Source organism: Triturus cristatus, chromosome 5_1 (genome assembly GCF_964204655.1).
Source record: "Triturus cristatus chromosome 5_1, aTriCri1.1, whole genome shotgun sequence".
NCBI lineage: Eukaryota > Metazoa > Chordata > Amphibia > Caudata > Salamandridae > Triturus > Triturus cristatus.
The window spans coordinates 293,011,231-293,035,446 of NC_140587.1; the positions used below are offsets into that span (position 1 = coordinate 293,011,231).

The 24,216-nt window shown below is 44.6% G+C and overlaps 1 protein-coding gene across 1 annotated transcript in view; it reads left to right on the forward strand.

Annotated features, from left to right (window-relative positions):
* Positions 1–24,216, forward strand: part of WASHC5 (WASH complex subunit 5) — a 330,547-nt gene that overhangs the window by 107,003 nt on the left and 199,328 nt on the right. The window contains exon 16 of the mRNA XM_085604961.1: positions 18,561–18,701. Within this exon, the coding sequence (XP_085461087.1) occupies positions 18,561–18,701 (141 nt within the window). The remainder of the gene's footprint in view (positions 1–18,560; positions 18,702–24,216) is intronic.

The window sequence follows — 24,216 nt, forward strand, 5'->3', positions numbered from 1 at the left end:
TTTTTTATTGTAGCATACTAAAGGGGTAATTTTGAGCTTTGGAAGGATAATGACATTGCCAAAAATGACAGATAACATTTACACCAAACTCGCGGTTTGCCGCCTTCATTTAGAGTTGGGAAACCGCATAGTTTCGCTTGTAGGGACTCAGCTGGCTCTACAGTTGGAAGCCATTGACCTGACCACCCTGTCCCTCATTAGACCACCAGGGGACAGTGATGGACACCCCACCAATTGCTCATTTCCGCTGCCAGGTCTGCCGTACAAGGCATGGCATACCCAAACACAAAGAAAGCTCACATTAGCGCTAACATGCAGTCTGAGCACTCACTGTGTTTTGCTGCCACTGAGATTTTGTTTTTCAGACACAACCTTCTGCTTGTGGGCTTTGTCTCTGAAAAAGAAAACAAATGCCAAGTGAGGCATCGCTGCTTACTCGCCATTTACAGTGACAAAAGTGATGGATGTCCCATAGTCATAGACATCCATTCTAAGCAGTAGGGGATCCTTAAATGTGGCGGCATCCTCTGACCTGGTGGACTAGTGGGCCATCTGTCCGGGTCGAAATTACCCTTTGTATGTTGTCTTGATTGGATGAGTTGTGCTTAGATTTACTTGATCTTGTGGACAGCCCCCCCCAACAATGCTGTTATAGCATTTGTTTTATACTTTTATCAGAAATTCGATGGAAAGCTGCACATTGATCCAATTTTGAAAAGATAAAAAAGTTACTTCTTGAGATAATTTAAATTAAATGAATAGAGAATACTTTTCTTGATCTTTGGACAAGCAATATGATTGAATGTGTATGAATGCAACTCAGGGCAACGAAAGCCTAACTTTATCATGCAGCAAGATGCAGTATTGTCACTTATATGAAATGCAATGCTGTGTATGAAAGTGCTGTACAGTATATAGGGCCTCATGTAGGTAAATAAATTTTACCGTTTCTTAAATACCGAGCCGTACCGAATCGGTAAATTAGAATCGGTAAGTTATATGTAGGTAAAAATTCGGTAACAGTTACCGATTCGGTAACATTCGGTAATCACGAATCGGAATTCACCGAATCGGTAAATACCGAGGTGGTATTTACCGAATCGGAAAATACCGAGGTGGTATTTACCGAATCGGAAAATACCGAGGTGGTATTTACCGAATCGGAAAATACCGAATCGGTATGTACGGAATCGGTAAATAAAATCACATGACTTGACGAAACAGCTAATCCTGTGCAACCACAGCCCACCCAACCAGGAAGTGGCCACACCCAGGCAGGTGTACATAATTATCCGACCCTGGAGAGGCTTGGAGTGCAGAGGAGAGGCAGGGAGCCGGTGCCTGTGCGAGCGGGAAAACGAACATCATGTCCAGCCAGAGAACACAGAGAGACGGAGGGGAAAGGAGGAGGAAGCTGAAATTTAGCCCCAAGGAACTCCAGGTGCTGGTGGAGGAGGTGGTGAAGCAGCACCAGAAGCTGTTTGGAAGGCAATCCCTGCAAGTGCCTGAGGCTGAAAAGCGCAACATATGGCTGGCCATCCAGGCCCATGTGAATGCTGTGGGAGTGACCCACAGGGACATAGAGGTCCTAAAGAAGCGCTGGTATGACCTGAGGATTGTAACCAAGAGGAAGATGGGCGACATCCAGAAGGAGGCCAGCCAGACTGGAGGTGGAACCAACAGGGCACCTGCCCTCACCGAACTGGAGGAGCTGGTGGGGGCCACAATCGAGCAAGAGAGCGTCGTGGGTCTTGGGGACGCCGACAGCTCTGCCAGAGCCGCCACACAACAAGGTAAGACGAAAGCACAGCAATGTAGCACCCCCTATCCCTATCCCACATCCCCCAATGTGAAACGAGAATCACACTGCAGTCCACACGTGTCAGTGCAGACAGGCAATGCATTCCGGGAGATGTAGTCAGGGAAACACCAACCATGACGTAAATGTTACAGGGCAACAAGGCATGTCACGCACTCGAGGCACAAGGAGACAGAGGACATTTTGGAATGTGAAATTATTTACTGTGACGCTTTCAATGCAGCCCTTCGGGGACACTGAGCCAATGTTGTATTTCTGTCCACAGATGTGACATCATGCAGGACAGGGCATGCTGCAGGAGAGACGGCACACCGGCCACAAATATCACCTCTAGCCAGCACAAGTTCAGACCAGGGAGCAGGCCCACTGGCAGCCGCACCACCAACACAGGCAGCCTCGCCGCAGCCAGAGCCAGCATCACCTCACCCAGAGCCAGCATCACCTCACCCAGAGCCAGCATCACCTCACCCAGAGCCAGCATCACCTCACCCAGAGCCAGCATCGCCACTCATGTTTGAATCACCGGCCACATCTCCGCTTGCAGGTGTGGGAATGAGGAGGCATCCAGCAGCCAGGCTACGAGCCTTAGACACCTCGTCAGACGACAGCATGGGCCCTGAAGAACTCACCAGGCCCCAGGAAGGGAGCCATGCCACTGTGCCCCACACCTCACAGGCAGCACAGACGGGAGCAAGAGGGCGCCGCAGGTCGCGTGTCCAGAGTCCACCAGCACCCATTGACGGCCATGGTGTCTTCTTGGGTCTCGAGGGCCAAATGTTGAAACAACAGCGCCTGCAAACAAAGGCAGTCATGACAGTCCAGAGGCACATGCGGGTGATAAACTACATTACTCAACATGGACAATAACATCAGCGGCATGGCTGCGGGCATTCGGGACATGTCCCAGTCAATCCAGCAGTTGTGCAGCAAATTAGATGCTGACATCGAGGCACGGCGCCGGGAACGGCAGAGAAGGGACACTACCAACAGGGCACTCAACCGTCTGGCAACTGCGACTTCTCTACTGTGCCGGCGCTCTGTGACGATGCAGGAGGGCCTAACACACTGCTGCAGCGACCTGTCTCGGGGGATGGTGCAGGTGACAAGTGCACTAGGGGTGCTATTTACTAGTCAGGCGTCGACAACTGCTGCAGGGGATGCTGCGGAGAGCATCGACACCAGCAGCAGGAGCAGCATCACACCCCCCATCCCAGAAGCACGCAGGAGCAGCAGGCGGCTTGGGGTTGGCTCTAGTGAGGATGCACAGGCCGTGCCATCCACCACTGCAGCGCGTATGCGCAAACATTGATGTGGCCCTGCTTAGCCACTTCCCAATGGGTGACGTAACCCTGGACATACTCCTTGTATAGATGGTATATTGCCAGATTGGCTTGTTCATGTGTTCATGGCGTGGTGCCACATTAAAACTACGTCATGACTAATCACAACTGGCTGTGTCCCCTTACTTACTCAGAAATAGTTGCATGTGATCTCTGCCCGTCTCTCTCTCCCATCGATTGCAGTTGGCACTCTAGCTGCGTTGCCCTGTGGCTGGCCTGACTCATCCTCGTTGTCCTCAAAATATGTTAGTTCCACATCTGTACCTTTTTTCGTGGCAAGGTTGTGCAGCATTGCACAAGTGGCAATAATCTTGCAGCAGGTGATGGGTGTGTACTGGCGTGCGCCTCCGCTCTTGTGGAGGCAGCGGAACCTGCTCTTCAGTAGTCCAAACGTGCGCTCCACCACATTGCGTGTTGTTTTGTGTGCCACGTTGTATCGTCTCTCACTCTGGGTTGCTGGGTGTAGGTAGGGAGTGAGGATGAATGACCGGCATGCATATGCACTGTCGCCTAGATGAGTTAAAGGGAAACATCAGTCACATGCCTCTTTACACTATGATTTGCAGGTTGCAAGGGGCGTCACTGTTACTCACCTAGCAGGTATCCCTCTCCAAATTCTCCGGCACTCAGTCGTGTGTAGATCCCACTATTCTGGAAGATGTACGAGTCGTGGGTGCTCCCAGGAAACTTTGCAACAATATCTGTGATGATGTTCCCTGCATCACAGATCACCTGCACATTGATGGAGTGGGTGGACTTCCTGTTCCTGTAGATGTGCTCTGTGTCAGCTGGTGGACAGATTGGGATGTGTGTACCATCAATACAGCCGATGACATGGGGGAACTGTGCCATGTGATAAAAGTCTGTTTTTGTTTTCTGCAGTGCAGCCTGTGTGTTGGGGAAGCTGATGTAGTGGTGCATTCTCTGCATCATGGCATCCAGGAACTTCCTGAAGAAACGTGACAGGCAACTCTGGGATACACCACCCACCGCAGCTATCACCACCTGATAACTGCCGGATGCCAGCAGATGTAGGCTGCAGAGCACCTGCACATGTGGGGGTATGGCGTGCGCCCTTCTTATTGGCTGGTCCAGGAGTGGGTGAAGGTCCCTGATTAAGTCCATGATGGTTTCGGGGTGTAGCCTGTACCTCTCCTGTATCTCTGCATCAGTCAGGTGGAATAGTGTGATGCGCTGTCTGTAGATGCGTTCCTCCCGTCGCCAAACCCTCAGTCCTGCTGCCTGTAGACGTAGGCGCCTTGCAATGACATACATAGCGGCCATGTTGTCCACGCTGTTGCATTTTGGGATTGCTAATATGCACTGTTGATGGTTACCACCTGCTTTCAATCCGTGTTAATTACCGACTCTTATTTACCGATTTTCTTGGATTTCTTAATTACCGAGTGCTCCTACATGTCATTTTAATTTTTACCACTTCATATTTACCACTTCATATTTACCGATTCGTTAAGTATGTATTCGGTAAATCTGATTCGGTATTTTAGAATTCGGTAAATATGAATCGGTATTTACCGCCTCATATTTACCGAAAAGTCCGTTTTTGGACTCCTACATCTCACTTGTCTGAATACCGGTCGGTAACGGCATATTTACCGAAAATCGGCCGTTACCGACCGGTATTTGGCTACCTACATGAGGCCATAGTGCTTCAATTCTTTGAGTAAAATGTTGAGCAATAATCTTTACATGCAGTTTTGTTTTATTTCAGCATGTCAGTCCATGCCACTTTGGCAAAATTAAAACACCACATTAATCTGACTCCTGCTTCTGAATTTTTCCACCCCGACAGCATAATAACTTGTCCCTTTAACTTATCTCATTTAATGAATAGTCTTTATCACTCCAAAGTTTCCTAATTCCTTTTATTTTAGACGTTCTTATAAACCATTGTATGTCCTTTTTCTTCAGTACTCTTGATGTCAATGGAATAAACACATTTTCCAGCAAAATCGAAACAAACGTTCATTAGGATGGGTGGCTCATCAATGAATTTATATTTAAATTATATATTTCAAAATGTGCTGGTGCACTCTGACTTTGATTTCAGGATTTTAACAAAGGAAGATTTATTGTTAACTATGAAACTTACTGCATTGCATTTTCAGCTTCTGAGGCAGATCACACGTCGCTTTGTGTCAGTGATTGGCCAAGTGTCCCCTTTGTCTTTGTAATTATTTATAAATACTTTTGCATCCGTAGTAGTCCATGTTGAGGCATTGACTGGTAGTCACTGAATGCGCTGTGGCCATGTGAGAATGAAGGACTCCGCTGCTGCTTTGCATCCCATCTAATATATTAACCTTGTTTCTTACCGGTAATCTATATTACTCTGAGTTCAGGTCTATCTTTTTCCAGTCCTCGAGTGAGCAGTTCCCCTTCTTGACAGAACGACATTACCTCTTGTCCATCTTCCTGCTGCAGGCCTTACTGAGTGAGCCAATACCCAGGCTGGAGATGATTGATCAAAACATGTAAACAAATTAACCACAGAAAACAATATTGATGTTGCATCTGTGAATTTAATAAGAGTATGTCAGCATAAACAAAGAAAAGAGAAAAATAAATATAGACTTAACTGAATGCAGCAGGCAATGGTGTCTGTTCGTAAAAAGGAAAAAAGCAGGGAGTGGTCATATATTCACTTCCTTTTTTCTGCATGTTGGGAATTAAGCATATTGGAGGAACTTTCTTTACTTAAGCTAGGTAATGGTGTTCTGTCAAGTAGGACAGGAAGACGGATGAGGAGGTAATGGTCATAGCCATATTCATGAAAGGACTTAAAGAATTGGGGTGAGGAAAAGATCTGATGGAAAAGACTGACTTAGGAGAATAGTAGTTTATCTGCGTTTGCAGCATGTAGAGTTGTATATCACATTCTGTGCACTCTCCTGCATCTAGTGTTTGGTTCAGAGTAATAAACTAGTTTTTATCCAATGTTTTATTTTCATTTCAAGTGTGCATGGAAGGACTTGATCATGTTGCCTAATATACACAGGGCTTTGGGACACAGATTTACTTTGTTAGTTTTTCTTTTGTTGGGTTTAGAGCTAAATCTCTGTGTTTGGTCAAGAATCTACAGCCTGAGAGACTTGATGAACAGCAACAAGTACTGGCACTGATATGGAACAAAAGTAGGAGAAGCACCTTTTACGTACTTATTAGATAGGAGGCCATGTTTCAAGTCCATCTCAAAGTTGCAGGCCTTATGAGAACGACTGTAATAATGGGAAAATACTTCTTTACAATGTTGTCAATCTTGAAAAACAAAGATTCTGACCATCATAAAGTGCAATTAAGTAAAAGCGATCTTAGAATCTATTACCACATGCTTTGTTAGATGCATTGAAGTTTCTTATACAAAAGCAAAACATGCTCTTGTAAGGATGCCACTTGTGCATAACACCTATAACATAGGAGCCGCTATAATGTTCTTTGGTAACATATCCTTAGCAGACATTTGTAAGGCTTCTACATGGATCCATACACATTGTCAGAAAACAATACTTTGTGGATGTACGAGCTAGAGAAGAAATAAAAGTTGGTCAAGCTGTTTTAGAAAAACTTTATTCAGCAGATGATCCTCCTATTTTGGGCGAAGAAGCAAGCTCTTGCTCCTGAATTGTGGATCCAAATACTCTGAAAGCTCATAGATGATGACGTTTTGGCATACAGGTCACAGGATTAGGAGAGACTCTTCAGTATAACAGGGATCTCAGAAGCAGAGCAGGATTCTTTCCATGCTTATTCTCGACAGAATTGCTGGCAGTTGAGAAGCAGCTCCATGAGGCTCTAAGGGACCCAAGAATAGGACACAATAGGTCACATGGGCACCACGGACTCCAATATGAAACTTACATATTTTTTTTAACATCTTTATTAGGTGTATCATTTACACACCACAAGGGCATCTAACCTCATACTATTGGAACCCAAACAAGTAGATTAAGATATTTTCCATCCGGTCCTGAAGAATTGTCACAGATCCACTGGGGACTTTTGGGCATGAAAAATGTTGACTGATCGATAGAACCACAGCCCATTACAGTGCCCAACTGGTTCACTTGAATGTTTTAATCTTGACAGGGAAAACTGCTGAGAATAAATATTGTTCAACAAGATTGTCCTTAGGCAAATTTAATTAACCTATTTCCCAATCTACCACTTCTGTCAAAAATGTTAGGAAAGAGCACTGTCCTATACCGTGGCCAACACTAGGCAAAGAGACAAAAATACTCCGGAATGGAGACCGTAGGTGTTACCTGGTGGGTATTGCAGCACCCACCCAGGAGGAGCACAGTCTGATGATGAAGCATGCCACCTCAGGGCTTGCACATCCTAAAAGGAAGGCCCTTAATTATCACATGATTTTGACTGCACTGTGTGTCTGTCTAGTTGAGATCCAGTGGTCCTGTGGAACAGCACACTAACTTTATTTCTTGAACCTACGTTCGCCTTGGGAGGTTTTGTGCTTGACCGCATGACGAACATTCCTCTCCATCCCCCCCAGTTTTGAGAAGAGACTCTTCAGTATATGGTGGAATCCTTATTTTAACATACCAAAATTAGGATTTAGGGGCCTAATTTGCTTGCTCAGACTTAAAGTACTGGGACTTCTAATCAAAGAGAAATACTAAACAGATCAGGACAGGATTCGCCAAGTAAACCAAGAGTAGTAGAGGGTTCATTTCCTTAAAGAAGATCACATCCTTTCATTCTCACAGCCTTTAATGTACATTTCCAAGTGTGTCAGGAAGGCTGTAAGGGGGCAGAGGGGAATGAGGCAGTTGTAATTATGGTAAAGGGATGGTTGAGGAATATCGTTATCCACTCGAATGCCCACTGAAGAATTATTTGACTACAACAGTGCAAAATGCTCTAATAAAAATGATTAAAAACATACAGATCTTTATTCACCACATTAACTACTATGTTCCACCAGCCACAGTTTAAAAAGAAGAGGGTACTGCTTTACAGTTGCAGTTCATCAGATATACAATAACAGATGCTGCAAAACAGAAAAGTGTTACTGGCCTGTAACAATTAATTTGCAACTTCTAGTGTTTAGAGTCACAAGCAACCTTCCTGCCTCTCCCATGCCTGGCAAGTAGTAAAAGGGTGACTTTTTAATGTCACATAAAGGCACAGAGACACCATTTTCAATGGGGAAAACCTCTAATATAAGGTGAAATCTGTGTACATGAGCACTAGTCAATCCATCCATTCTCAAAACCGAAATAAAGATTTTGAAAAAAAACAAGGTGCATTTTTCTGAACACTGGATAGCACCAGCGTCTGTGGCTTGTGATCTACAACACTACAAACTATAAAAGGATTATTACAGGTTTGTAACATTTTCATGATGGATAGAGGAGTGGAAGGTGTAGCTCTCCCTTTTTTATTTTTTAATCAAAACTGATTATTCAGATTTAATAATACAACAGAGTAAATCGGTACATAACTGCTCAGTAATATATTTGGAGTAAGTGTTACAGAGAAACATTAGCCTCATGCTATAATAACCTGAAGGCCATTGCATGCCATCAAACATTTTAGGGCTATAGATCTTCATGCACAATGGACTTGATGCATTGAGCAATCAACACTGTATAATAGATACCAAAGGAGCAGATAATGAAAAGGAAAGGACTAGAGGGAAACTAATGAAACACGGAAGACACCAGGCCTCTGTTTAAATAAATCCTTTCCAGTGTTGGAAATCTCACCTTTTACGCCACATTCCTCATCTTCAAGACCTGGTGACCATGATATGATAACCTTAGATACTGATGATCAGAAGTTAGGTGGTCCACCTTTTAGTATAGTCCATTCATATAAAGTTAAACAGGTGCCAGTTAAACAATGCATTCTTAGAAAACCTTGCAGGACTATTAAGGGGCCTCTTTTCCTATCTTGGAATGTCGCTGGCCTGAAATCTAAAATTCTTCTTCCTGATTAGAATTCTTTTATTGAGATGTATGGCATCTGTTTGTTCCAAGAAACCTGGAATGTGAAACCTGTTTTTAAACTTGGTTACCAGAACTTTTTTATTCCTGCTATGCGTGGACCGACTGGCCGTCCTTCTGGGGGTCTTACCATCTGGGTTAGAATTGCTCTGGATTGGAAAATCCAGTTGCTCAGCACTGACTCCCCAGATATTCTGGCTATTGGCCTCGTGGCTGGAAGAGAGCGGTTAATATATTTAATATATATTCCAGAGGTGTTAGTGGTTGTCGAAGATCTCACACTATTACAGCTTTGGAGGAATTCTTGTCAGCTCGTACTTTTAATCCAGGTTTGATTTTAGGGGGTGAATTTAATACCTCGTTTGAGCCTTTAGATAATGATGATTCTTGTGATGTAGGTAATGAGGATGAGGTATGGGGTATACCAAAGCTTGATCTTCCCCCAGTATTGAGGAGGATAGAGGCTGCTGTGCAACTGTAAGCACTAACGTTACATTTTGGCTTGGGAGACACTAATGGCAGAGTCCTCTCTGATAGACAGGGTGCTGGTACATATAACAAGGCACTCAATTCTATCAAATTGTTTATATCCTTTTAGACCTTCGTCTTTGGTCATCTCTCATTGATATGTCTGTTATAAATAGTATTGAGAGTGATCATGATCCATTGATCCTTTTCTTTAATTCTCTTTGCCCCAAATTAAGAACTGACTGTTAATTAACAGTCACAACTAGGAGTGTGATAGCAACGACTGATATGCGATGGCTCAAATGGTCCCAGGTTGTTGAGTCCCCGTTGATCTTGTACCAAATAAGTATGTATCTAAAGGACTCTGTGACCGAATTAGGTGTTTTGGCCTCTTCGCTGTCAAGTAGTCTTATGACCATGATTGTGCTGCCTAATGTGTTTTTCAAGCAAATATTGTCTTACATTTTGGTTCCCTGCACAAACTATGGAAATAAATCCCTCAAAGTGGTTCAACAGAGAATGCAGACATCTTCGAAGAAATCTTGAACAGGCACTAAGAGCTAAGGATGTGGGTGACATTCGCCTAGCCAGAAAGAGTTGCAAAAGGGCACAGGTTATGGCTAAGAGGGCTTGAGATGATGATGCTAGATGGCAGCACCTTAAAAATGCCTTCTATTACAAGGATTCTATTAGGTTTTGGACCCTTGTTGGACATTTTATCAGCTCATGGTGCTATACCTAGAGGTAGAGCCCCTGGTTTGAATGGCATACCCTCTGACACCTTCTTGTATGAAATAGATACATGTGCTCAATATATCTTCTTGTTAGCAAATGTAATTGCCCATGGTGCCCCGATCCCATACTCATGGAAGGGAGCAGAGATCATCCCAATATACAACAAGCATTTGCAATGCAATAGGTCTCGCATTTGCCAGAGTTTAAGCTATTGGCATTGTAAATGACAATGCCTTTATTTATCTGTTTTGATAATTAACACATAAATAAAAGGCATCGTCATTTACAATGCCAGTAGCTCAAACTCTTGTAAATGCGAGACCTATTTCATTTCAAAGGAGCGGCAGCCATTGTCCTGGGCTGCTTGGCAAGTGAAAGCGCTCATGGCGCGCTAAATGTTGCAGGAAAACATTTTGTGTCTACAGTAGGAGAAACTCATTAAAGAAAATAGTGCTTACAGACTAAATAAGACATACCGTGTAACAACAGAAGTAAAAGGGCCAGTCCTCATGGGAAGTTACAAATGAAGACAAGGCAGTACTAAGGAAGGACTAACTAGCCTATTAACCAGTCAGAAGCCGGCATTTACAAAGGACAATGGCACAAGCCAATTGAAAAATATTGGCAGAGAGTGGGCGGAGCTTCACGTCCTTACTGAATATAGCATGCCTCGCAGAGCAGCGCATGCTCTGCACAGGCTCGACCTAACAAGGGGGACAGATCTGTACCTGCGAACTACAGGCGGATTAATTTGGTCGACTGTATTCAGAAGACTTTTGCCCAATTGATCTTGAGCAAAATTGAGATATGGATCGAGGAAAAAGGCCATCATCTCCGCTTTCAGCTGGGTTTCCGGAAGAAGGTGTCTACAATTGATCAAATCTTCTGCTTCCTTTTACTTTATTGGAAAGCTGTGGCGGTCGGCTGAGGTACACTATATGTTGCCTTCATCGACCCTACGCTGCTTTCGATCTGGTCCAGAGTGACCGGCTATGGCAAGTTTTGAACAGCCTGGGTCTTCCCGACAAACGTCTGCTACTCCTGATTCATCTTCACAAGGGAAACTTAGAGCAGGTCCGATGAGGTTCTCAGGGACAGGTGACAGACAGATTCTCTATCACAAAGAATGTTCGTCAGTGGTGTGTGCTGGCAACTACCCTATATTCGCTTTATCTCAATGATGTTTTCTCTCATCTGTCCTCTCTTCATACTGACGCTCCATCTTTGGCAGACATTAAGACGCGATTCTTCTCTTCGCAGATGACACCTTATTGATCTCCAAAACCCTGAGTGGTAGTCGTAGTAGCCAAACTGCCCTCAGGATACTTATATCAGACCTTAATCAGACATTTGTATGTGCTGCTGCCAAGTTTCTGTGTAAAATGTGGGTCACTCGCACAAAGGCAATTACTGATAAGTGCCGTTTGATCACACTGACATTTCTTGAGTTGCTCTAGCAACTATTACACCAGCTGTCCATGTTTATTTATTGTGAGTATATATGTGGCGATCACCCTCATACCTGTGTGTTCGAGGCATGTGGGCTGCTGAATTCATATCTGTGCATAGATCGCCGCCTAGTGTTGGGTCCGGATGATTGCACATCGTTGTCCTGGAAGAGTCTTCGAAGTATCACGAGATAGGTGGCTCCTCCCCTGGACTACAGTGCGCATGGGCATCCCCTCCATCCTTAGATTGTTTTTTTCCGCCATTGGGTTCGGATGTCCTAATCTTAGCTCTTTGAGTATTTAGGCCTTTACATTCGTCGGTATTGTTTTCGTTCGGCGCCAAGTATATTTGTCGAGGGCGTTCTCGAGTAGTTCATCAACGATGGAACCAAAGACATCGAATAGCCCCTTTAAGCGTTGCCCTCTTTGCAACGCTAAGTATGCTCGCTTCGACGTGCACCCGGTGTGCAACAAGTGCCTCTCTCCAAACCACGACGAAGCCACCTGTATGGCGTGTTCCAGGTTCGATCGAAGAAGACCCTTCGCATTCGTCGAGCAGCTCGGCTCGAGGCGCAGAAAGTGACGCCGAACCCGGACAAAATCTTCGGGACAGAAGATGAGGAGGTCGTGGGCCTTGAAGTTCGGGGGGAGCTCTCGGATCCGGCTTCGGAGCGGGAATCCGACTATGATGCCGAAGACGAGCGTATAGTAGACGAACAGGAAGATGGTGTCGTCGAAGAGGTAGGAGACGACGAGGAGGCCCTTGGGGCCAAGGAAGATGGCTCAGAAGATGAGCTAGGCCCACATGTCGGTACAGGGCCCAGAGAGGCACTCGATAAGGCTCAGGTCGAGGGATCGCCACAAGGCCTTACCCAAGATCATTCCTCTCGTTCTACAGCCCCGCATAAAGGCCCGGCTACGAACTACCCTAAAGAGCCATCGGTATCGCAAGCGCCATCATTCGATCATACGAAATCGAAACTGAAGGCACAGGCACCTACCTCGAAACCGAAAGTGAAAGAGTCTCTCATCGGCAACAAGGCCTCGAAGCCCTCGGAGCCGAACAAACAAAAGAAGGCTGTCGACGCACAGAGACTTCATGGGGACGTCGAGCCGAAGGCGGCGCCAACAACCAAGGTCAAGGTTGCCGACCCGAACAAATCGGCGCCGAGGATCGTCGACACAAAAATACAGAGCGCCTCGCGACGGCCGACCCATCCCGGTCCTCGTGTCGAGAACACGGCGTCTGGTTCGGAGTTAGATACCACGTCCAAAAGGGTATCGACGGAACGTGTCAACTCAACAACACCGTCTCCCTTCCTAAAGAAGAAGGTGTCGGAGTCGTTACTCCGCATCCACGACACGGCTTCCATGCTCGGTGCAAAAGCACCCCCGCAGCCGAAGACGGTCAGCACAGTTCACATCGCGTCGACGCACATAAAATTCGGACTACCACCGGCGGTACGACCGAAGATGTTCGACGCAAAGAAGGGTCTCGAGCCACAAAAAGGGGTCGACCCGAAGAAACCTGTTGCAGCACCAACAGGAATGCCAATAGGACAGAGAGCTGTTGAAGTACCTCAGGAAGATGAGGAGCCAAGGCAGTTTATCCATGCGAAGACTGGTAGACTGTCAATATATAAAAGGAAGATACTGCCAGAGAAATCAATGGAGCCATACAAAATTCCATTGAAGAAAAAGAGGACCACGTCACCAGTTCTATTAGAACATGTTCACTATTATGACCAGGAGCCTCAGTCATTCTCACCCACACAATTTGATGTGGATGCAGGGGATGCTGGTGATGTTGAGGACACTTATCCTGTGGACACTGACCCTGAAGATCAAAACCAACCTTGGGTGGACGATATTGGTACAGGGGACCCACATACTGCTCCAGACACACAGGCATATGTGGTAAAATCATCTCCTACTGAGGATACTGCTGCATTCAATGCCTTGATTGAGAGAGCAGCTAAAAATCATGATGTACAGCTCCACACTGATCCTATTGAGGATGTTTTTCTGATGGATACCTTTTCTATCTCAGAAAGATCTGTTAAGACTCTGCCCATGCTGAAGGGGGTCCTAAAACCGGCTAATGACATTTTTAAGGAGACCACAAGGGCGAGAGTACTAAACCCTAGAATTGACAAAAAATATAGGCCAGCTCCTGTGGACCCTACCTACATAAGAGGCCAGTTGCCTTTGGACTCGTTGGTGGTGTCCAATGCTCGGAAGAGAGCCAATTCACAGACAACGGGTGATGCTCCTCCCCCTGACAAGGAGTCTAAGGTCTTGGAGACTTCAGGGAAAAGAGTTGCTGCACAGGCAGCTAACATCTGGAGAATTGCCAACACTCAGGCACTTCTGGCTCGATACGACAGGGCGCATTATGATACCCTAGAGACACTGCTACAGCACCTCCCAGATCAGTTTAAGGAAGGAGCAGAGTCGCTTATTACTGAAGGGAAGCTCATAAGCAACGCTTCCATTAAGTGCGCTCTTGACGTAGCGGACACTGCAGCTAGGGCTATTAACACCAGCGTCCTGTTAAGAAGGCATGCTTGGTTGAGAATCTCAGGATTCAAACCAGAGATACAAACAACGATACTCAATCAACCTGTCAACCCTGACTCCCTTTTTGGCCCCGAAGTTGACACCACCCTAGAAAAGATCAAAAAAGATACAGAGACTGCAAAGTCTATGGGGGCTCTGCAATCACAGCAGTTTAGGAGTGGGTCCTTTCGTCGCTCTACCAACAGAGGACCATCTAGAGGCCAGAACTCCCAACAGTCGCATTACACTAAACAAGGGACACAGACCACCTATAATAAGAATAACAGAGGTGGATACCGCTGAAACAACGTCAAGGGCAGAGGCCGAGGAAACAACAGCTCCAGGTCCTCCGCCACCAACAAACAGTGACGCCTTGTCACTGCCCCCCAACCACGTAACACCTGTCGGGAGCAGACTCCAGGAGTTCCTGCCGGTCTGGAAGTCCATCACTACAGACAGGTGGGTGAGAGACATTGTCCAGTACGGTTATTGTCTGGAGCTCACATCCACTCCACCAAACATACCACCAAGACACCGTCCTATGTCCGCAGAGCACTTGCACTTATTCCACCAGAAAGTTCTCAGTATGCTCCAAAAAGGAGCCATAGAACTCGTGCCAGCAGGAGAACAGGGAGCAGGAGTGTACTCACTGTATTTTCTGATCCCCAAAAAGGACGGGTCTCTCAGACCCATACTGGATTTAAGACCTCTAAACCGTTACATTCTGTCAGAGCATTTTCACATGCTCACCTTGCAACAGGTGCTGCCGTTGCTCAAACAGGGAGACTTTCTCGCGACACTAGATCTCAAAGATGCGTATTTCCATATACCCATACACCCATCACACAGGAAATATCTCAGGTTCACTGTTCTCAACCAACATTACCAGTTCAAAGTCCTCCTTTTCGGAGTAACAACGGCACCCAGAGTGTTCACCAAGTGCCTGGCAACAGTGGCGGCGCACTTAAGGAGACAGCACATACATGTCTATCCTTATCTGGACGACTGGCTTATCCAGGGAAGGTCGTCCCAGCAGTGTGCCAACCACGTAACCCACACCATTCACCTTCTTCACAGCCTTGGCTTCTCCCTGAATTATCCAAAGTCACACCTTCAACCCGCCCACGTACAGCAGTACATAGGCGCAACCATAGACACTCTGGCAGCCAAGGCACAGCCCAATTCAGTGAGGATCAGCAGCATACAGTTGCTCATAAAAAAGTTCAAACCTCAACACTCACTACCGGCACGAGTGTTTTATGCAGTTGATAGGCATGATGGCCTCCTGCATCTTCATAGTCCCGCACGCGAGGTTACATATGCGCCCGCTTCAGGAGTGCTTGGCACGTCAGTGGAATCAGGCTCACGGACAATTGAAGGACCTAGTGTTGGTGAGCGGTCGGGCATACAACTCTCTGCATTGGTGGAATCCACAAAACCTTTGCAAGGGCCGACCGTTCCAAGAGCCTGTCCCACAAATCATACTGACGGCGGACGCGTCTCTCCAGGCATGGGGAGCTCATGTACTCGATTACACAGTGCAGGGACTATGGACGACACAGCAAAGGAGGATGCACATCAACCTTCTGGAACTCATGGCAATCTTCCTTGCAATGAAGGCATTCAAAGTACACTTGTGCAACAACGTCGTGTTGATCCGGACGGACAACATGACCGCCATGTACTACATACAAAAGCAGGGAGGGACACACTCCCCACAGTTGTCTCATCTGGCTCAGAGCATGTGGAAGTTGGCCATTCAGAGGAACATCTTCCTCATGGCAGAACACCTCCCGGGCAAGGACAACCAGATGGCGGATCTGCTCAGCAGACATAGCTACCAAATCCACGAGTGGGAGATACATCCATCAGTACTCCAACCGTACTTCCAACGGTGGGGTCATCCAGAGATAGACCTATTCGCCACAAGGAAAAACGCAAAATGCCAAAACTTTTCCGCCAGGTTCCCACATCCACAGTCGCAGGGCAATGCAATATGGATGAACTGGTCAGGCAGATTTGCGTACGCTTTTCCCCCAGCACCATTAATACCGCTGGTGGCACGCAAACTGAGGCAACACCCAATGACGCTCATCCTGGTTGCTCCAACGTGGGCACGCCAACCATGGTACACCACGTTTCTGGAACTCTCCGTGGTACCGCATCAACGCCTACGGCTAACACCCACGCTTTTAACGCAGAGCCATGGCGAGATTCAGCTGAACCTGGCGATCTGGCTCCTGAGATCTTAGAATTTGGCTACCTAAACTTGCCTCCAGAATGTATGAATATCATCAAGGAGGCACGGAGACCCACTACCAGAGCCTGCTATGCGGCTAAGTGGAAAAGATTTGTCATTTATTGTAAAAATAATGACATCAATCCGCTGGATGCATCAACGCAAAACATTATCTGTTATCTATTACACTTATACCGATGCAATCTAGCATACAATTCCATCCGTATACATTTAACCGCACTGGCAGCTTACCTTCAGAACAGGCAGCACCTCTCACTGTTCAAAGTGCCTGCCATCAGAGCTTTCTTGGAGGGACTCAAACGTGTGATTCCTCCAAGACACCCTCCTTCACCAGTCTGGAACCTAAATGTGGTCCTCACCAGACTGATGGGACCACCTTTTGAATCTCTGCACTCTTGTGAGATTCAATTTCTAACATGGAAATTAGCTTTCCTAGTTGCCATTACTTCCCTAAGAAGAGTTAGTGAACTTCAGGCACTAGCCATTCAAGAGCCATTTATACAGGTTCATGCTAACAGGGTCGTACTACGCACCAACCCTACTTTCATGCCCAAGGTAATTTTGCAGTTCCATATGAACCAATCCATAGAACTACCAGTGTTTTATCCTAATCCTGAGAATGTAGCAGAGAGAATGCTCCACACACTTTATATCAAAAGAGCTCTCCTGTACTATATTGACAGAACACAAAATTTCAGGAAAACAAAACAACTGTTTGTTGCCTTTTCTCCACAGTACAAAGGCAACCCCATTTCCAAAGCAGGAATAGCTAGGTGGATCGTTAAGTGTATACAGATTTGCTATGAAAAAGCTAAGCGCACACTAACAATTCCTCCAAGAGCCCACTCCACACGGAAGTTAGGGGCCTCCATGGCTTTCCTGGGAAATATTCCTTTAGAGGAGACATGTAGAGCAGCCACATGGTCCACTATACATACATTTACCAAGCACTACTGTGTAGATGTACACTCAAGACAGCAGGCAGCTGTAGGACAGGCTGTTCTCAAAACTCTTTTTCAGACTGCTGCAGCTGGCACGGGAAGCCGCCGCTAAATGGAGGGACTGCTATATAATCTATGCACAGATATGAATTCAGCAGCCCACATGCCTCAAACCGAATATGCTACTTACCAGTATGCATCTGTTCTTGGCATGTAGGGCTGCTGACATTCATATCGCCCACCCTCCTCCCCGGCACCTGTAGCAGCTGTAGCATTCAGTAATTACTAGTTAGCCTGGTCATCATTCACTGTATTACACCATCTATGCCACAATGGCGAAAAACAATCTAAGGATGGAGGGGATGCCCATGCGCACTGTAGTCCAGGGGAGGAGCCACCTATCTCGTGATACTTCGAAGACTCTTCCAGGACAACGATGTGCAATCATCCGGACCCAACACTAAGCGGCGATCTATGCACAGATATGAATGTCAGCAGCCCTACATGCCAAGAACAGATGCATACTGGTAAGTAGCATATTCAATATATACCCTCTAGATCCCAAAGGAACTTGTTACTAGCCATTTCTATTTGTCCTGTTTTCTGTATGTAAATAGAGGAGGAGGCTGTCAAATTAATCTCTTTACATACTTCTTTTTCTCTTTTACTGATTACATTTTGTAACGTATCGCTTTTATTTTATTCTACATTGTTGTATCATGCCCTATAGAGGTTGCATTTTATTAGTAGTTTTGTATTTGTTACATGCTTTAATGACTTGTGTTGTTGAATAAAGCAGTAATTGGCTTGGAAGACACCATTAAGGGATCCTCAAGATCTGAAAAGCAAAGGGGCATTAAAGACTGTTAAATATGCAACATATAAATAAAGCATCAAGTCACCTATGATGGTGTAGCTTTCTAATGTGGACAGGTCATCTAAATGTCACATGTGTTCAATATTCTGAATCAATTTACGGCCCTAATATTTTTCTCAAAAAAAGGTTCTACAGATCATTCCAGAAAGTATGTTTACATCTCTTGCCAAGATCATAAAGCTCCAGACTCACAATATTGTTGAAGTTCCCACCCGCCTGGACAAGGACAAGTTAAGGGACTATGCTCAACTCAGTTCACGGTATGAGGTAAAGATTCTTTTAATTTTCCAGATCAGAATGCCTTTCTTGTCCATTTTTCAAACTTGTAGGACTTTTATTAGTCCATTATTCTTTACTCTGTTTTACTACTCTTATGTGTTTTGTAATGTTTGGTGATGAGATGTATACTGCAAAACCTGTCCACTCTTGTTTTTTTATACAACAATAAAAGATAATTAGTTGTATAATAAAGACTTTTTATCAAGTTTTGGGTGGTGGAATTTACGTTCTGTTCTATGTTTAGCCAGACACCAAAAAGGAAGAATGCTTTCTTGTAGTGAAGAAAGCATTTATTTAATCTCTTGATGGAAGTAGCAGAGACAGTTTGAATATAGGTGTTATTTGCGATAGCATAGTCTGAAGCAGGAAGGGCTATTCAGATAGTGATGCAAACACTTCTCGGACCCAAAGGCTGTTAAAAAGCCAAGACGTCTTCAGAAGGGTGCATATAAATATTACAGTCCTCTTCATTATTGCAGACCGTCCATAATCTTTTGCATTCACATACTAAAATGTAATTAGACAAGATAAAGAATACTCAATGTATGGAAATGTGTAACGCAATTTTGTGAATTAAGTATACAGCATACTATGTGTATGGGTGTGTAAGTATGAGTATTCATAGAGGAAGATAAAAATAATGGCTAATGAAAGTTTTTTGCAGATGCTAGGGCCATTAAACAAAAGTATTGTATCTGTTAAATTGGTGCACACATGTCTGGAAGGCTGGAGAGAGACATCTGCTGCTTATTGCAGAACTCTTCCAGGATTGTATTAATTGATCATCTAGACAAGTAATCTTAGGGTCAGGAGCTTGAAGTGCATAAAGGTCAAACATGCCAACCTGAATGATACTTGTGTCCCAATGTAATATTACGTATTCTCAAATCACGGTGTGCAGACTAGTCCCCCTCCGGTTTGTATCTTTTTTTAAAGAAGTCTCATCACAAATAGCTTTTTTGCAGGACATTGCAGATCAACTTGCCTAATGAATATCAATTTGGCAGATCACTATATGTGACTCTCTGCAATTGGGTGCAAATGGGGGAATTGTGGCCTACTAGGAAAAAATGCATTTCCACTTGTAACCCTTTTTTAAACAAGCTATACCTATTAAAGGAACACCAGCTGCTTAAAATGTATTCCCTATTTGAGAAAACGTGGGATGGGAGCAGGCAGTGGTGCTAAATCCTAAGAGTCAATTAGGAATCTGAAAATAAATTACATCTAGAGCTAGTACTACCCAAAGAAATAGTGAAGGAAATGCGGTAGTAGTAAATAGAGATTCAAAAGAATTATTGAGGCAGCAACTAAGTATAAGGTACGAAATAGGTCTCATCATAAAAAATGTAAAATGCATATTTTTAAGACCAGTCAGCCTTCCATATGCATGTTTTGGGGGGTTTTTCTTGGCAGGATTTCTTCTGCTTTGGTTTGTCTTCCTTCCCTATAATGCGCTTCAGAAAGCCCCAGCAACTTAAGATATTCCAGTCCCATTTGTGTACATTAAAGATATTCAAGTTGTAGATACCAAGATTTTCCAGCCAAAATGTGTTTCCCCAATTAAATGGTAGCACTGTGGCTTTATCAAGGCTGAAATTCACATTGGCAAATAGAACTTTCAAGTAAACATATGGATAAAATAAAGCTTTATTGAAACATGTACAGACATGAATGATGACACATGAAAATGAGGCATAGCAAACTCTATTCAACACATGGGCGAGAAAATGGTGTTTAAAAGGTTCCCTAGCCTCTGAAGCAATAGTTAAAACCCATGTTTATTTAAAATTACATGGGCAAGTCGGGTAGGGGAAGAGGTAGATGCAATGTAGCCTTAATGAGTGAAAGCAAGATTGGGAGAGGGGCGTTAGAAAAAACTGCCTACATTTGTGCTTTATTTTTAAAGGGCTAACCAAATCAAGCATTGAAGGTACCTGGTATGGAAGAAAATAAAAAGGATAAAACGAGTAAACGAGTTCAAATCCAAATTCGCCGCTAGGTGGCTGAATTCCTACCATCAGTAGTTCAGAGAAGTGTGTGAGGCAAGTCTTCTGTACTGTATATAATCTCCTGCGGTCTGATCTCTTGTTGTAGTTCATCTGGGTGACCTTAGTACGGGCCAGTACATGGGGCCAATTGTGGCTTTATGTATGAGACCTGATGATGGGGTTTAAAATGTAGTTGCTTGATTTTACGCTGCTACTCGCCTCCGAGTATGATGCTGGTCTGTACACTTTCAGTTGCCACATGAAACCTCATGTCCATCGGATGCTTGTAATTAATTACAGAGTACTTGCACATAGCAAATAGACAAGACCTGCATCACACAACAAAGCAGCTGCTCAAATCCAAGATGGGTGAAGATAAAGGATGCAATCCCAGATGCATTGGAGTGTGGAGAGCAGAAGCAGAAAAACGAGACCCATCTTGAACACTGGATCGGGAGGCACTAAGTTTGCAACAGATGACAGGGTGTACTGCATGAAGAAATGGAAACATGATACCAGGACAGTGGACTTGAATGTAGTCCCTTTTACCTAAAAGACTAAATAAATGAGATTAGAGTTTCCCTCGTTTTCCTTTATATGATTGCACATGACAAACTGAGCCAATCTCACTGGGAAATGTTTTCATTCTTGAGCTGCCCTCTAAATATTGTGGTGTTTAAAGGGGGAATGTATCCTCTTGATATTCCATGTGAATACTTTCACCAGGGCATCAATATACCAAATCTCTTGATTATCAGTGCTGTACCTAGTCTCGGTTATTGCTCTCAAAAGGTACTTATGGAGTCTCCGTTCCTGATCTTCAAGGTCCGTGGGTGACCCACCCCTCCAACAAACCCTATTCCCTTACAACATCTCCAACCTGAATAGCATAGATCGATCTGCATGACTATCAACAGTCCGCCTCCCTCAGGCAAAGGTTAGAAACTTCCTTGATGTATTGGTGAGGCACCTTTTTTGCCTACCACTCTCCCGGATTATCCCCTACCTCTACCCCGCAAACTTGGTGTATGAAACCTCCTACTGTAAAATATGTCATGAAGCAGACATAACCTCTTGTTTTTCCCCAAACCCCCAGCAGTCATTTGCCACATATGATATAATGTTCAAGCATTTCGGTGAGCGTTCTTTATGGTTGAAGCCTCACACTTATCTGGCGGTGACTCTGCCTTTACTTGCGACTTCTGGGGCAATCTGTTTGGGAGCTACCCAATAAGATCTCTAAGCTTTCTTCTACAGTGCAGAGTGTGTTAGACACTGCTTAGAAAGCGGCAAGCATCCCATAGAATATTAGGTGACACCTTCCTATTGTCATTGTTCCTTTAAGTATTCAGTATTGCATTTCCTGAAATTTTGTGTTAGAAGTCTATCATTCAGTAGGGATTTGTTAAACTTTCAGTTGTTCCTCTTGTTTGTTCTCAGACAAGAGTCAGTTTCCCAGCTAAATAAAGTGTGTCCTGATAACGCTATCCTTCCTATTTCTATACTGTTGTTAACTTATAGTATTGGTTGAGAGTCCCACACCAGATCTGTTCTTGAATCGATCCGTGGACATGCGAGAAAAATGTGTATTCTCTCTCTTGGATATGTGTTTCTTGCCAAATGTCTATTAAACACTGTACCTGCAGTCCCACAGATTTGTACACATAGCCCCTTAAAGGTATCAGTCCTGTGGATGTCTGTCTAGAGTAGCTTCTGGCACCAAGTTGAAGTCTCCCACCCGCATTAGCTCTTTCGTAGCCCAGTCTTTCACCTTCTTTAACAGGGGCTATCAAAAAATATTCCTTGCACACATCCAGTGGATATATAGCGAGAATGGCTATTGCCCAGCCCCCCAAGGTCCCTGTCTCGTATATAAACCTCCCCTCCCTCGAGTCCAGTATGAAATTCTCTACTGGTTAGAGAAGATCTCTGTGTAGGGCTATCATTATTTCACATTTTATAGCACCTGCTATGGTGAGATATTGCTGTGGGAATAACTCTTGTCTCATCAAAGGGACATTGTTTTAAAGAAGATGGGTTTTTTAGAGGCAGAGTATGTGAAGGAGCTCTACCCTAGCTGCCCTCTAAATTTTGTGAGGTTTAATGGGGGAATGCAAACTCTTGATATCCCATGTGAATACTTTCACCAGGGCGGCAATATACCAGATCTCTTGATTATCATTGCTCTACCTAGTCTAGGTGATTGCTCTCAAAAGGTACTTATGGAGTCTCCCTTCCTGATCTTCGAGGTCCGTGAGTGAACCACATTACCCTATTCTCTTACAACATCCCCAACCTAAATAGCATAGATCGTTCGGCATGACTATCAACAGTCAGCCTCCCTCAGGCAAAGGTTAGATACATCCTTGATGTATTGGTGAGGCACGTCTTGGCCAACCACTCTCCCGGACCATCCCATACCTCCACCCCGCAAACTTGGTGTATGAAACCTCCTACTGTAAAATGTCTTCGAGCAGACAGTACCTCTTGTTTTTCCCCAAACCCCCAGCAGTCATTTGGCTCATATGGATATAATGTTCAAGCATTTTGGTGAGCGTTCTTTATGGTTGAAGCCTCTCCCACTTCTCTGCAGGTGTTTCTGCCTTTTTCTTGTGACTTCTGGGGCAATGTTGTGTCGGAGCTATCTAATAAGATCTCTAAGCTTTCTTCTACAGTGCATATTGTGGTTGCCTTATAATTACACTAGAGCCACAGGGCAAATTGAAAGGTCCTTCTATTGCAGATCTGTCTCTTCTTTAGTGGCCAGTGCTGCTTACATTGGAACTGGGGATCCAGGTTTGAGGCCCGGCGTCGTGTGATTTTGGGCAATTCACTTATTTACCCTGTGCTTTAGAAAATCAATTTGACCTAGTTGTAATGTGTGTAAAACTGCCAAAAATAGCAATAGGAACCAGTGCATGTTGTTTATTGAGGGTGGTTTGCGAGAGATCTTGAAATAAGGACGCTTTCTTGAAAGAGAGCGTCTATTTTATTTACTTCCCTGATGATCGTGTCCTTTGAGTGACCTGACCCCACCTTTGCCAAGATTTCATGAGGATGTGCCTGGGGGCCACCCCTCAGTAGCCCCACTCTTTGTGGCCACTCTGTTGGAACTGCAATGTTCTGTTCCATAAATAGGACAGACCTGACGAGTTTTGTATAGTCTTGTACAAAGTTCATGCGTGGACTCGGAGGCCATCATGTCTTGATTTAAAGTGGAGATGTCCTCTTCGTTCGTAACAACTCTTTTACATGGCCTGAATAATGTTTATATTGGATAATTTTGAGATCCTCATCATTTGATGTAGCTCGGCAAGGCATATCTTCAGGTCATTTTCCTTCCACCTCAGTTTTTGAGGCCTTCTACTTTTTGGGCTTGTCTGAGTCAGGGGCTATATCATAATTATTTGTTCTGGTGATCAAGAATGTATTGTGTTTATGATAATATAATAAATTACAGGGCGTGATTAATAAATAATGATTTATGGGTACCCAAAAATAAGTTCCACTGA